This window comes from Heterodontus francisci, chromosome 25 (genome assembly GCF_036365525.1).
Source record: "Heterodontus francisci isolate sHetFra1 chromosome 25, sHetFra1.hap1, whole genome shotgun sequence".
Taxonomy (NCBI): domain Eukaryota; kingdom Metazoa; phylum Chordata; class Chondrichthyes; order Heterodontiformes; family Heterodontidae; genus Heterodontus; species Heterodontus francisci.
The window spans coordinates 63,242,189-63,256,786 of record NC_090395.1 but is presented as its reverse complement, the minus strand read 5'-3'; the positions used below and the strand labels follow the sequence as shown (position 1 = coordinate 63,256,786).

At 42.3% G+C, this 14,598-nt stretch overlaps 1 protein-coding gene across 3 annotated transcripts in view; it reads left to right on the top strand.

Moving 5' to 3' along the window:
- Positions 1-14,598, top strand: part of LOC137383931 (prickle-like protein 1) — a 125,225-nt gene that overhangs the window by 99,295 nt on the left and 11,332 nt on the right. For 2 of the 3 annotated variants that reach the window (XM_068057335.1, XM_068057334.1), the window contains exons 2-5: positions 2,012-2,192; positions 4,109-4,222; positions 10,869-11,006; positions 13,635-13,838. In XM_068057335.1, coding sequence (XP_067913436.1) covers positions 2,043-2,192; positions 4,109-4,222; positions 10,869-11,006; positions 13,635-13,838 — 606 coding nt within the window. In that variant the 5' untranslated portion in view covers positions 2,012-2,042. The remainder of the gene's footprint in view (positions 1-2,011; positions 2,193-4,108; positions 4,223-10,868; positions 11,007-13,634; positions 13,839-14,598) is intronic. The other variant, XM_068057336.1, reaches the window with a different exon arrangement.

Here is a 14,598-nt window from a genome sequence, read left to right as displayed (position 1 = left end):
AATTAGGAATGGGCAGTAAATGCTGGCCTAGCCAGTGACCCATGAATGAATAAAAAAAAATAGACTGACATGGTTGGTGAAAAGGGTTTTTAAAAAAATCATTTGTGGTAAAGTGCAGTTCAATATGCTTCACCATTGCAACCCAAAGACTGCTTCCTTGAGCTGAACCAATTATTGTCCTCTGTTTCTACAATGGGCTGGATTCTATAAGCTTGCTGCCAATCTCTGCGGACGCTTCAAAAATACGACAAAGAGCCACCGCGATATCAAGCGCGGCAGCTCATTTAAATAACTGGGGCGGGCCGCATCCCCCGCCACCCCCCCCTCCCCCCACTCCCCAATCATGTGGAGGGGGCAGGCTGTTCGGCCCCAGCAATGGCATCAGCTGGCAGTGCGTAGGCACTGATGCCATTTTTAAAGGGCTGTCAGCCCTACCAGCTTATTTAAATATTTAAAGAAATATTCAATAAAATTACACAAATACATTTATTTTGCCCCTCTCCCACACCCCCAATAAAAATTAAATTAAGTATTTGCCCTACCCCCCCGCCAAGAACACCCCTAAACTATCTGACCTTCCCCGCCCCCCCAAAGGGCAAAGAGTTGAAACTACAACCCTTCCCACCATCCCCTACACCAATGACATTAATTTGACCCTGTCCCACCTCCTCCTGCACTGATAAACTTACCTTCTCCCCACCCCCCCCCCCCCCCCCACCACTCCCACCAGTGTTGAGCCTCGTTTCCCTGGACGGGGATCCGAAGGCATGGGAGTGCCGGCCGCCACTCTGAAGATCCCAGGTAAGTGCAGGTTAATTTATTACTTGTATTCATTTGCATATATTAATTCAGGTCCCATCGCCCAGTGGCAGGGAGGCCGCCACCGTGTCTCACCGTTGCCGGGAGGATCGGGCCGGGCCCTGTAGGCGTTGAGGTCAGTGGTGGGCCTCATCCGGGGCCATCTTCAGGCGCCACCTCCACGCCCCCCGACATCGAGGTTTCCTTAAAACCCAGCCCAATGAGTACAATTTCCTTGTCACACAGCTGAAAGCTTTATTGCAATAGTTGTGGAATGTGTGTTAAGGTGCACATTTTAAGCCTACTTCTGGGCAATGATGCAGTGACCATTCAAAAGTTCAGTAGTTTTGGACACATCACCCCCTTTTAATGACTTCTACAGACTCCTTCCTGACATCTGTGTTTCTGTGACTATGTGTCAGGATTGTTGTGAATTTTTATATCCTGTTTCGACACTTACTGATAGCTTCTTTCTAACCCAAGAGAAAAATAAATCCAGTAATAGTGATCGGAGAAGGTAATATTTATTATTTGCTTCTCTGACCACCTTGGACAAACACCATTTGAAGACTGGCAACATCCTCTCCAATAGGCCAGAGAGGTCGCATTTAATATAAACAGCAGCACTCTCAAAAATTGCAGGATAAATAAAGAAGAAAAACATTTGGCATATCTTAATGCTTCCATTTAGAAAAAGTCCACTCCAGGCACTAATTGTTTTTTTTTTGGATGGAGAACTTCCTGACATAAGCTGTAAATTTGTCAGCTTGAACCAGCGCCCCTGACAGTAATCAGACATCACGTGACCTGCATGTGTCATTTTTTTCTCCCCCCTCTCTTTTCCTCCTCTGAAGGCCTGGATTTCCTCAATGAGGATATCATTCCCTGGGTATCTTGCCCAAGTTCCAATAAATATATCTGACAGTTATTCAGGCACTTGAGCTGTGGGAGGAAAAAGAGGGGTATCATAACTAGGCCCCATCACGTTTCCACTCAGCATTTACACGCACACGCACATGCATGCACAGAGCTAAGCAACCTTTTCCTATCCCAACTAACACCTTTTTCTAACATGCCCATGGCTATGTGCTGTTTTAAACACAACCTTATAGAACGAAAGATTACTGTAATACACCTTTTTTTGGTATCTCATACTTTATCTAGAGTATAATACACTATCTATAGTACATCTGATTTATTCTTCTATTTTCAGGTTGATAACCTATAAAACAAAGACGCTGAAGATGTCTGTGCTAGACACCAGGTCTTCAGAGAATAAGAAGGTTGCCAACAAGATGACATTTGACTTCCAACAAAATGCACCATCAGACAATGACTCTGGCTGTGCTCTGGAAGAGTATGCGTGGGTTCCCCCAGGACTCAAACCTGAACAGGTTGGTAAAACTTATATACCAGTTACTCAGGGAAATAAGTTTGATCTACTACTGTTAATTCAAAGTCGATTTTTGCTTCAAGAAAATTCAAATGATCCAATAGATTAGAATGAAGCAATTTTAATGTAACAGCACAGGTTGGTGATTTTTGTCTGATTTCAACAGATAATTCAAATTAAGCAACATTGATTTAAGAGGAGTAGGCTGTAGATACAGAAAAGTAACCATAGAAGGTTTGTAGTCACAGCTAGTTACTAGAAATTTAATTAGTTTGCTTTAATTGTACTTTAAAAATGCTTGCTTATTAATTTTTATCTTTAAGGTTTGATTGTACAGGGATACCTACATAGTGATTGTTAACTCTGCAGTAGGTAAATGTTACTGAAAAGTGGCAAACAACATTCATAAGCAACACTCAAACAAATGACAGCAAATGACCATTAACAGCAAGAGAGAGTCTAGCCTCCTGCCCTTGTCATTCAATAGCATTACCATCACCAAAACCTCTGCCATCAACATCCAAGAGATTGCCATTGACCAGAAACTTAACTGGACCTCCCACATAAATGCCATGGCAACTAAAGCAGGTCAGAGACTGAGTATTGTGGGGCAGGTGACTCATCTCCTGACTCCCCAAAGCCTCTCCTCTATCTACAAGGCAGAAGTTAGGAGTGTGATGGTATACTCTCCGGTTGCTTAGATGGTTGCAGCCCACAACAACACTCAAGAAGTTCAACACCATCCAGGGCAAAGCCCATCCACCACTTTAACCATCTACTTCCTCAACAGTAGAAGGACAAGGCCAGCAGATGCATGGGAGCAACATCACCTCCAAGTCGCACATCATCCTGACCTGGACATATATTGCTGTTCCTTACAGCACTGTGGGAGTACCTTCACCACACAGACTGCAGTGGCGCATCACTACCTTTCCAAGGGCAACTAAGGATGGACAATAAATGCTGGCCTTGCCTGATCCAACAAATATCCCAACTCTAACCCTGACCCAACCCTCTGCCCAGCCCGATCCTGGGCCTAATCCACTGCTTAACCCTATCCCTGGTCCAACATACTACATCAACCCCAGATCTAGCTCCCATTGATCTTCCCAAATTTAGATGACCTTTGACATCCAATGTCAGAGCTTCTCGTGCTTTGAAACTGTGAAATGAGTATGTTATTTCACTTCATCACTGGATCAAAATCCTGAAACTCTCAACCTCGCAGCTTTGTGGGAGCACCTTCAGTACATGGACTGCAGCAGTTCAAAAAGAAGTCCTACCACCATATCCCGAGAATGATTAAAACGAAATAGGACACTTTGATTAGTTTGTAGAAGGGAGCAGTTAGAGTCAAATCACAGCACTAGTCTGAACTTTACTGAGGGGCCTGTAACTCACACCAGTTCTAATGCACTTTTGATCCTGAAGCATCTGCATTGTATAATCACTTTGATATGCTCTTAACTGTGTGCTGCTGGAAGTAAACCAAAATAATGCTGCAGTTCTGTCCATTTCGATCCAGCTACAGGATCGGTTGTGTGGATATGCGCCTTGTGCACGCCATAATAAATTGCATGATGGCACATGTGGTGGTGACCAACTGTTCTACGGTGCATTAGAGATCAACCCCTAGAAGCCTCATTTAATTTTAAATAATGCCCTGCCTGGTTTAACTGCCTTGAAGGACATATTCCAGTCTGGGTATCAGGAATCTGATCCAGAACCTGGACACCGTGATTCATTAGGGTTTTTCTCCTGTTGTTCTCATTGGAACATAGGAACATACGAGCAGGAGTAGGCCATTCAGCCCATCAAGCCTGCTCCCTCCTCTCATCAATGAATCCTTGTTTCCATGCCCTCTTTTTGAATGATTTTCTATCTTAAAGAATGACAGTGATGGCTTTAAATACACAGGTGCACCAATATTTCCGCTGTCTACCAGAAGAAAACATCCCGTATGTAAACAGCATTGGAGAGAAATTCCGTATTAAACAGCTCCTTTATCAGCTTCCACCCCATGATAATGATGTAAGTATCTATGTAATTCTGTGCAAGCATGATTCAGTCATTAACTGTTAGAATTTATCCTCAAAAGATTAAAAACCTACACATAAAGAACTTTCAAGTGATTTTTTTTCTTAAAGCACAGAAGTGAGTACAAAGAAGTATCAAAGACTTATTTGTTCTCCCTTGAAGGTCCATGTTTTATTGATCACAGCACTTGGCAATATAACTCTCTTTTGCCATACCTCATCCATAAGTATCTTGTAAGCCTGCGAACACATCCGTGATCAACAAATCACAGGGGATGATCTTGACTTTGTGCCATAGTGTTAAAACCCCTGATAGCAAGTCAGTAGCCTATTGTTATTACCATTGACTTCAACAGGCTGCCAATTTGCTGTCACTCATTTTACGCGCAAAGTCAATGTCTACCCCACCGAGTGAAGAATCTGTGCCTATCACTGCCTGGCATTGAGCACTACTGTGCCAACATGCCATTCTTGGGATCAGTGACAGCTGTCTTGCCTCTGAATCAGAGGTCAAGAGTTCAAGCCTTAATCCAGTGATTTGAGCACATAATCTAGGCTTACACTACAGTGCAGTACTAAAGGAGTGCTGTACTGTTGGAGTTGCTACATTTGGATGAAACATTGAACCAAAGGCCCTCTCACGTGATCGTAAAAGTTCCCTTGGCACAATTGATGAAGAGCAGGAAGTTCTCCCAGTTCCTGACATATATTTATCCCTCAACCAACATTGCTAAAAAAAAAAATTACCTTGGTATTTATTTCATTGCTATTTGTGGGACCTTACTGATTGCAAATGGGTTACCACATTTCCTATATTGCAACAGTACCTACACTTCAAAAATACAATATTGGCAGTAAAGCACTTTGGGACATCCGTGAGGACGCGAAAGGCTCCATATAAATGCAAGTTATTTCTTACCCTACAGTCTTCCTATCACACCATCCAGCTTTCTTAATGATTCCATAGCTATTTCTTTACACAGAGTGGTGGGTGCGTGGAATGCACTGCCAGCGGTGGTAGTAGAAGCAGATACATTAGGGACATTTAAGCGACTCTTGGATAGGTACATGGATTATAGTAGTATGAAGGGTATGTAGGTAGTTTGATCCTAGAGTAGGTTAAAGGTTTGGCACAACATCGTGGGCCGAAGGGCCTGTACTGTGCTGTACTGTTCTATGTTCTATTGCCTCCACTACTCTAGCCAGATAACCATTCCACACCTCAATCAACCTTCATATGAAGAAATTCCTGACATCAGTCCTAAAATTTACCTTTCAATATTTAAATCTTTGCCCCCTTGTCCTAGTGTCACTGTTTAACTTGAAGTAAGTGTTCCAGCTCGACCTGTCTGTAACATTCACTCTGCTACATAACTCTCATCTCCCTCATCTTAGTTGAAAACTACAACCAAGTTTAAAGTAAACCAATAATTTAATGTATAAACATGTCAAAAAAGTTTAATAAGCCTATCCTCCACTCATGAGGCTGAATTAAATGAACTTACTATGACTTCAAAATGGAACAGTAAATTTTGAAAATATACAGCAGGACCTCCAGCCTTGAAGAAAAAAAAAGCACAGTTTTGGATAGAAAGCTTTTATCAAATCCCAGACACTGACAGAGCTGAAATAAAAACAAGAAGTTCTGGAAATACTCAGCAGGTCTGGCAGCATCTGTGGCGAGAAAAGCAGAGTTAACATTTCAAGTCAGTGATGATGAAGGGTCACTGACCTGAAACGTTAACCCTTCTTCTCTCTCCACAGATGCTGCCAGACCTGCTGAGTATTTCTTGTTTTTATTTCAAATTTCCAGCATCTGCAGTATTTTGCTTTTATATTACTGTCAGAGCTGATGTGTATTTCCATCTTTCACAGTTTGTCTTACTGTTACTCACAGTTCTGTTCTTCCTAAGTTGTGCAGTTGGTCTCACTTGTGGAATAAGAGCAATGAGAAATCCAAAATTTCACTCAACAAACGGCAGAGAACATCCATCTTACTCCATACTTAACAAACCCAAACAATGGCAACATGGAGCTTTGAAACCAGCCATTTTTGACATTACAAGTTATTTAACAGGACTTCATCTACCTGTTTTCCTTTTAAAAGAGAAATTTAATTATTTCTCCCCCACATCCTCTCGTGTCTAAAAACATTTTAAGAGACAGGAACTAGAACTGCTCGGGGATACAATAACCTCTATTACTTCCTCAAAACAAATTAATTTTCCACTGGCTTTTTTTAAAGTACATAACCGTGAGCACAATGACAGAGAATTTGTCCATTTGCAATTTCTGCTGACCCATGGGAGCTAGCCAATAGCTACAATATTTTTTGGCTGGGATCTCAATTAAGTAACCTGAATGCAAATCAATCTTTAATAGTCACCACCCATTCCTTGTTTAGTGGTAAAGAGCATATTCTGGTGTAATACTAAGCCATATACAACAGAGGAACGTTGAAGTGCATATCCAGATACCTGAAAATAGCAGGACTGGTAAATAAGGTTGTTAAGGCATATGGATACTTTCCTTTATTAGCTGAGATATAGAGTATTAGAGCAGAAGGCTATCCTAGAGCTGTATAAAACACTAGTTCAGCCACAGCTGGAGATCTGCGTACAGTTATGGTCACGGCATTACAGGAAGAATATGATCACACTGTAAATTTCCATAAAACTTTAGCTTTGAGTCTCAATTTATACTGAGTTAACTAATCTGGGGCTGCTGTTGGGGCACACAACAATTGCTTTTGGCCTGGATGAAGGGAATTAGCCCTGGGTTTCTGCTTCTGATTGCTATCCGATGACCTCTCCTACAACAGTGGGTGTCTGCGAGTGTCCAATGCTAGCCTCAGCTGAGATGCTTCCCATGATCCATGGAGACTCAATGCCTAGGCAAGTAGAGAAAGAGTGACCATTTGGGAAAGATAAAGGAAGGTGCCAGATACCCATGGAAGCACCAATGAGAGGGAAGAAAATCAGAGAAGCAAAAGTCAAATCGATCATATGTTAATTTTTAGACTATTCTCTGGGAATGGTACTGTAATTCACAAAGGGTTAATATTTCTTTTTCTGTTCCCATGAGAAATAATGGCAAACTAAAAGCACTCGTTGGAACATTCAAAACTATTACAACAGTTTATTTGTTAACTGCAAATGGAGTAATAAAGAGTATTTGATTTCATAAACAAACCTCCTAAGGTAAGATTACCATGAAGAATGAAAACTTATATGGCTAGGCACTAAAACATAACTGATGCTAATTATAGCAATTTCTCACATGCTTAAATTGGTTTGTATAATGTAGTAGGCAGTAAAAACCCTTTTTAAATGCACAAAGGACAATTATCTATACATTTTCAGTAAGATATTCCACTCACAGAACTTCTGTTAATATCCGTGCAGATTTTACAGAGAGAAAATAAACTACTTACTGGAAAGAACTCCTCACCAAAATGAAAATATATTTTTTTAATTGTTAAGGGACTGGCCGATAAAACTGTTTATTACACTTCCTTTTACGAGCTGGGGCCCACTTTTGAATCAAGCACAGACCAAGACACTAAGGGCTGGATTTTCAAAATGACATCAGGAACATCAGCTGGATGATTTCCCATTCCTGACCCCAAGCCTCAGCTGCGTTACCAATGCGACGCAATCGTCAAATGATAATGCCCTAATTTGGCAGGAGGTGAGCTTGGCGCCCAATCAGTAGCGCCAAGTGTCTGCAGGAGGCGGGAGCTGCCTGCAGAGGGCGAGCGGCAAAGGCAGGCGGCAGCCATGACTTGGTCTGCCGCTGCCGCTGCCTTGCCAGGGAGAGCAGGCAGCTCCCTAGAGGGCCAGCAGAACAGACAGGCGAGGCAGTGGTTCCCGAATAAAAAAAACAAAGTCCTGGCGCTGGGCCCGGCACAAGATCCCTGTGGGCTAAAAACATCTCTTCCTCAAACAACAAAGTTATTACCCCAGCCCTCTGTGAGACCAACAGCTGTGCAACATCGAGCATCAGACTGGTCAGGCTCGCCAGACCCCTCTTTGAAAATTGCAGTGCAGACTTCGCTGCCCCCTTAGCGAGCTTCTGAAGGAGCTTAATGGCCCCTTAATTGGAGGGGAGCAGTTTCCCCATTCCCTTCCCCCTCCCCCACCCTCACATTAAAAATTGCAGACTGTCCCAGAGGCGTTGGGTTTCAGAGACGACCTCCAGGACCTCGATTTTTTAAATCGCATCCACACTGGCTCCTGACCCCTTGGCCCTTTCAAAATCTGTCCCCATAAAGTCTCTTCTCTCTGAAAGCAGGAAGGGCCCTTAGTGAAATTTGTTTGGATAAGTTTAACCAAGTTTGTAGTGGGTGCAGGATGTCTACAATTCAGCATTATTTCGGAGGCAGAAGCCAAAGTTAAGCCTGTATGTTTTGCACGGGTTGTGCTAACTCGAGAAAGACCTCATGACTTAGAATGGCTTTTAAACAGGATCAGAACATAAACATTGAGACCAGACCTGACCATGCATATTCTTATTCTTCCCTATCTTTGTGTTCTTTATCACTTCTCTTTTCTTGACCTTTCGGGTGGGAGGTGGTTCATGGTGGGTAGAAGCACTGAGAACTATCGCCCACATTTTCTGCTGGTGGGGGCAGGACACTGGACAGGGAAGCTGGGATCATGGGAGTTTTTTGCTCTCCCTCCATAAGCTACAACTCATTCAAAATAGTTTAGCGCAGGTTCTCACCTGGACTAAATACTGCAGTGGAATCCCATCACTTCAGCCTCTCCAAATATTTTGGCTCCACTATTGGCAGCAGTGCCTTCAGTTGCTGCTGCCCAAAGCTCTAGAATTCCCTCCCTAATTCTCTCCTCCCTCTCGTCCTTTAAGATCTTCCTTAAAACTGAACTCTTTGACTAAGTTTTTGGTCACCTGTTCTAATGCCTCCATCTTTGGCTCAATGTCAGTTGTCCAGTTATGCTCCTGTGAGGTGCCTTGGGATGATGTACCTCATTAATGGCACTATATAAATGCAAGTTGTTGTTGTTATTATTGACTTTCCCCTCCTCAACCAATGGAGGCGCAGGACAACTACACAACCACACTGATTGATTCAGCTAACCCAGCACAGGCTACCATCAATTCCCAGACCTAACTCTTCTTAGAACCAGCTCATGACTTTTATTTCAAAGAAATGTAACATCTGTATAAAGCTTTATCACATCCTCGAGATGTCTTAAAGCATTGCATCGTTAATAGATTAATTTTGAAGCGCAGTCACCATTATTCTATATACAGCAAGGTTTCAGATAGTAAATTACCCATTATTGTGTTGTTGATGGTGTTGGTTGAAGAAGAGATTTTGGCTACAACACGGATAGAGCTATCTGCTCATCCTTAAATATCCACATTACCCATTCGAACATGTAGAAAAACCTTGCTTTAATGCCTTAGCCAAAAGATACCACCTCCAACAATGCATTAATCCCCAAATAGCAGCCTAGATCATGTACTCAAGTCCTGCAGTAGGGTTTAAACTCAAAATCTACTACCACGGCAAGTGGGCTATCAACTGAGACAAACTGAGTGGCCACAGACACATCAGGAGAGACTTCAAAATATTTTTTAAAACACTAGATTTTCAAGCAATGTATTGTTGATTTTATTACTTTGCAATAAAGGTGCATATCCAACATATCTCTCAAGGAGACTGGAATACAAAGGGGAGGAAGTAATGCTTCGATTTTAAAGTGTCTTGGTTAGACCCCCATCTGGACCATTGTATTCAGTTCTGAACTCCACACTTCAGGAAGATATATTGGCCCAGGAGTGGGTACAGCACATATTCACCAGAATGATATCTGGGCTTAAAAGGTTAAATGACAAGGACAGGTTACATTAATGAGTTGTATCCTCCTCTTTGAGTTTAGATGGTTGAGTGGTGATCTAATCAAGGTGTTTAAAATGATAAAAGGATTCAATAGAGAAAATGCAGGGAAACTATTTCCTCTGTTGGGGAACCCAGAACAAGGGATTAAAATTAGAGATGGCCATTCAGCAATGAAATCAGGAGGCACTTTTTCACAAAGATTAATAGAGATGTGGAACTCTCTCTGTGAAAAGTCTGTAGATGCTGGATCAATTTAAATTTCAAGGCTGAAATTGACAGGTTTTGATTCAGCAAAGGTGTTAAGGGATATTGATCAAATGCAGGTCAATGGAGTTAAAGTACAGCTCAGCCATGATTTAACTGAATGGCAGAAGATGCTCGAAGGGCTGTATGGCCTATTCCTGTTCATATAACATCAACCATTGCAATCAACATTAACACCCTCTTCTGTCTCAAACTAGTGCTTAAAATTTATAATTTCTTGTCAAAATATATTATGTACAATAACTGCCCAGGATTTAAATATAGACTGCAAGGCTTTATGCACATCACCAGAACCACCCCCCACCCCCCCCCCCCCCCCCCACCCCCCACCCATTAAATTCACTTTACTGTAACTTGGCCAATTTCTCTCTATAAATTGTGCAGTTTAAAAGTACTACACTAACCGGTTCATTTTGAGCCCCTTCTGTCCCTGAAGTTTCAGCTGCACCCTTTGATTCACAGGATATATAAAGCAATGAAGTTGACTATCTTGTTTTTTTCTCTGAAGGAGAAGTACTGCCAATCACTGAGCGAAGAGGAGAAGAGGGAATTGCGTGTGTTCAGTGGTCAGCGGAAGAGGGAAGCTCTGGGACGCGGAATTGTTCAAGTGTTTCCTTTAACTACCACTGGAGCACTTTGTGAAAAGGTAAGGCAAAAGTAAACGGGGATCAAGTAGGGCAAGTGAACTTGAACTTAGCAGTATTAGTTGGAAGTGGAGTAAAGGACAGCAAAGGTTTTATTTACAAATGGCACAGTTTCTCCTTAACCTACACTATTAATGGACTAGCTCAATCAAGCTAGTGTAATCCTTACATTCAGACCTAACAGGCAAATTTAAACCATTTACTATGACTCCCTGCATCTACTAATGCTTTAAGCCTCCCAGTTGTCCCTCTACATCGTAGGATATGTTCTAATTCATGTCTCCAACTTAACTGTTCCCTTGGCTTTAGCCTGTTGTCCTTGTTGATGGCTTTAATCCCTACCTGCCACCTTCATTGCTCAATTTGGATGTAGAGAAATGTGCACAAATGTACAGAACTTAAAGGAAGTCATGTAAAAGGGGCAGTTATAACAAGCCAAAGGTTTTTGGCCAAGGAAAGAGAGAATGGAAATAAAAACCTGACCTCAAAACCTACAGCTTTAGTTTTTACCCCTCTATTTTATGCCTGCTCTGAGTTTTTCCAATTGCAAGAGATGTGTTGCATATCTCCTGACTCTATCAGATCACTCTAATCGCTTCACGGCAACCTTTAGGACCCTGTGATGCCTGGATGGGCCTTTCATGGAGGGGACTATTCTCGTGATGTAACTGATCATGCTCAGAAGCATACCTTAAAGCAATGTAGAATGGATAGAAATTGGTATTGCTAGACAATATGTATATGTGCACATGATGAAATATATTGTTTAAGATTTTTTGTTTATTCATTTACGGGATGTGGGCATTGCTGACAAGGCCAGCATTTATTGCCCATCCCTAATTTCCCTTAGCTGATTAGTTTTCTAGGCCACTTCAGCGGACAGTTAAGAGTCAACCACATTGCTGTAGGTCTGGAGTCACATGTAGGCCAGACCAGGTAAGGACAGCAGATTTCCTTCCCGAAAGGACATTACTGAACCAGATGGGTTTTTACGACAAAATAAAGAGCGTAGAATATATTAGATTGTCTTTTGCGTTCGACTTTATGTCAAAATTATATTGCTATAACCACAAATGCAGAATTAAAGAAATGGGGGTGAATTATCGTGGTAGTCAGAATGTAGAAAAGACCCAAAAACATAACAGAACTCTTAACAGCACCGGCAAATGGTCTTGATTATATAGTGTTTATTTACATCATCATTTAGAATCTCACAGCATGGAAGGAGGCCATTCAGCCCATCATGCCTGTGAAAGCTCTTTGAAAGAACTATCCAATTACATGCACTCCCCTGCCCTTTCCCTACAGCCCTGCTAAATTTTCCCCTTCCAAGTATTTATACTTATCTACCTACATTAAATCTGACTGCTCAGGGTGACCAATGATACATCTGATGACATGGGAGTGCAGCTATATTACAGACTGCCTCCTCCTGGGACTGGGACAGGTTCTGCAAGGGAAGTACAGCCATAGCTGGTTTGACACTGGAGTTCATTTTGAGTGAACAGAATTTGAAACAATGGGTCAACCTGATTCTGAGTTTGACTGCATATATGTAATAAGCAAAACCCATTCAATGCAGTAGCATATTTCACTGCTCTGCACCTCCAGTGCTCAATCCACAAGATTAGTCTGATGACAAAGGCCTTTTGGTCCAAATTATCTCATTTGGCTGAGAAAATTCCAGTTTCCCCACTCCCAACAGCATCCAACTGTTTCTTAAATGATTGCAGGGTTTTGCCTCACTCCCACATCAGGAAGTCTATTCCATCTATTCATTCTTTACGTGAAGAGTTTCCTGAAATTGCCATTTTGCAGTTTGAACCTCTTCCCCAGTCCAACTATCATAGTCTGACTTTAAGCAATGCTCCCACAGCCACCTCATACTTCATTCCTCAGGCAATTTAGATCAGTCATCTGGATTGATAACTCTACCACTGCATAAATGTTGTAGGTCAAGGTGTAGTATAGACAAAGTTAATGCTACACAGGGAGTGGAGGAATACTGTGGAGGAGCTCCATTTGTTGATTAAGATTCAAAAATGACAGCTGGTAAAATGCATGTGAAATGGCAGCATATATTTTGTAGGTTAGGTGCACATTGTCTACCTGAGGCCTGGAAGAAGCTGGTGGCAAAATTGATCAAAATGAATCGCCTCCCATCCCTGTAGATTGCGAAACAACAACTTACATTTACATAGCGCCTTCAATGTAGTAAAACATCCCAAGGCACTTCACAGGGATGCTATCAAACAAATTTTGACGCTGCGCCACATAAGGAGATATTAGGCCAGGTCTGCAAAAGCTTGGTCAAAGAGAGAGGTTTTTAAGGAGTGTCTTAGAGAAGGGGAGGGAGGTAGAGAGGAGTAGAGGTTTAGGGAGGAAATACCAGAGCTTGCGGCCTAGGTAGCTGAAGGCAAGGCCACCAATGTTGGAGCAATTCAAATCACGGTGTAGAAGAGGCCAGAATTGGATGAGCACAGAGGTCTTGGAGGGGTGTAGGGCTGGAGGAGGCTACATAGCTGGTGGGGGAGGGTGTTGAGGCCATGGATGGATTTGAAAACAAAGATGAGAATTTTAATATTGTAGAAAGGGGTCTTGTGTTCACGTATCTGTTCATGCATTTTCAGTGTGGTGGGAAGATAAACGGCGGGGATGTTGCTGTCTTTGCTCAGAGAGCTGGAAACCGGACATGTTGGCACCCTTACTGCTTTGGATGCATCATCTGTCAGGAACTACTGGTGGACCTCATTTACTTTTACCAGGACGGGAAGATATATTGCGGTCGGCACCACGCTGACCTCTTTAAACCACGCTGTGCATCATGTGACCAGGCGAGTGTCTTTCAATATTCCCTTCTATTTTACTTGCTGGTCCTCAGCCCTATTCTTGTGCCTTATTGTTATAGGGGAGTGCTAACCCTGCCTCTGGCCAGTTTCTGCTTGCCTCCTTCACCAGAGAGCAGTTGTTTACACACACCATTGAATTAGCTATTGAGAAGCGAGCTATTGGTCAATCACAGTCAACAAGTCATTTTAGTATTACCTGCACTAATCAAGCTCACGAAGCATTTCATCTCCTCTCCTGTTGAGAATGACAGGACCCGACCCTTCTGTTACACTTCACACCAAAGCTTTAGAATTGGAATTGGCATGAAGTGTGTCATTTTTCCACTATCAACGTTCCCTTCTTTCTTCTCCCAGTCATTGACTTTTTTCCACAAGATTTATCCAGGAGTTTCATAGCTTTATTGGTTGTAGGAAAGAGTGAGTTAGGGTAAGATATGGTGCACGAGTCCTGATCTCAACAGTGCTAAGATGGAGGGAGAAGGGAATTCATTAGAAGATCAGGAGGAACGAGAGAAGAGCAATGACCATATTCATAGATGGAGAAAGCCAAGGTTGTGACAGAGAGGATAGAGACTGCAGGGGAGGGAAAAGATACTTATCGGATGAGAAGCATTTTCTCAAAGCTTGTCTTGAAGTGGAGAAAAGTGCTAGAATCTCCTGAGATACAGAAGTAGACAAGTCTTGCATGGAATTTGTCCTTAAAGAACATAAAGGATTATTGAGGAGAATAAATGTTGAGCAAGTA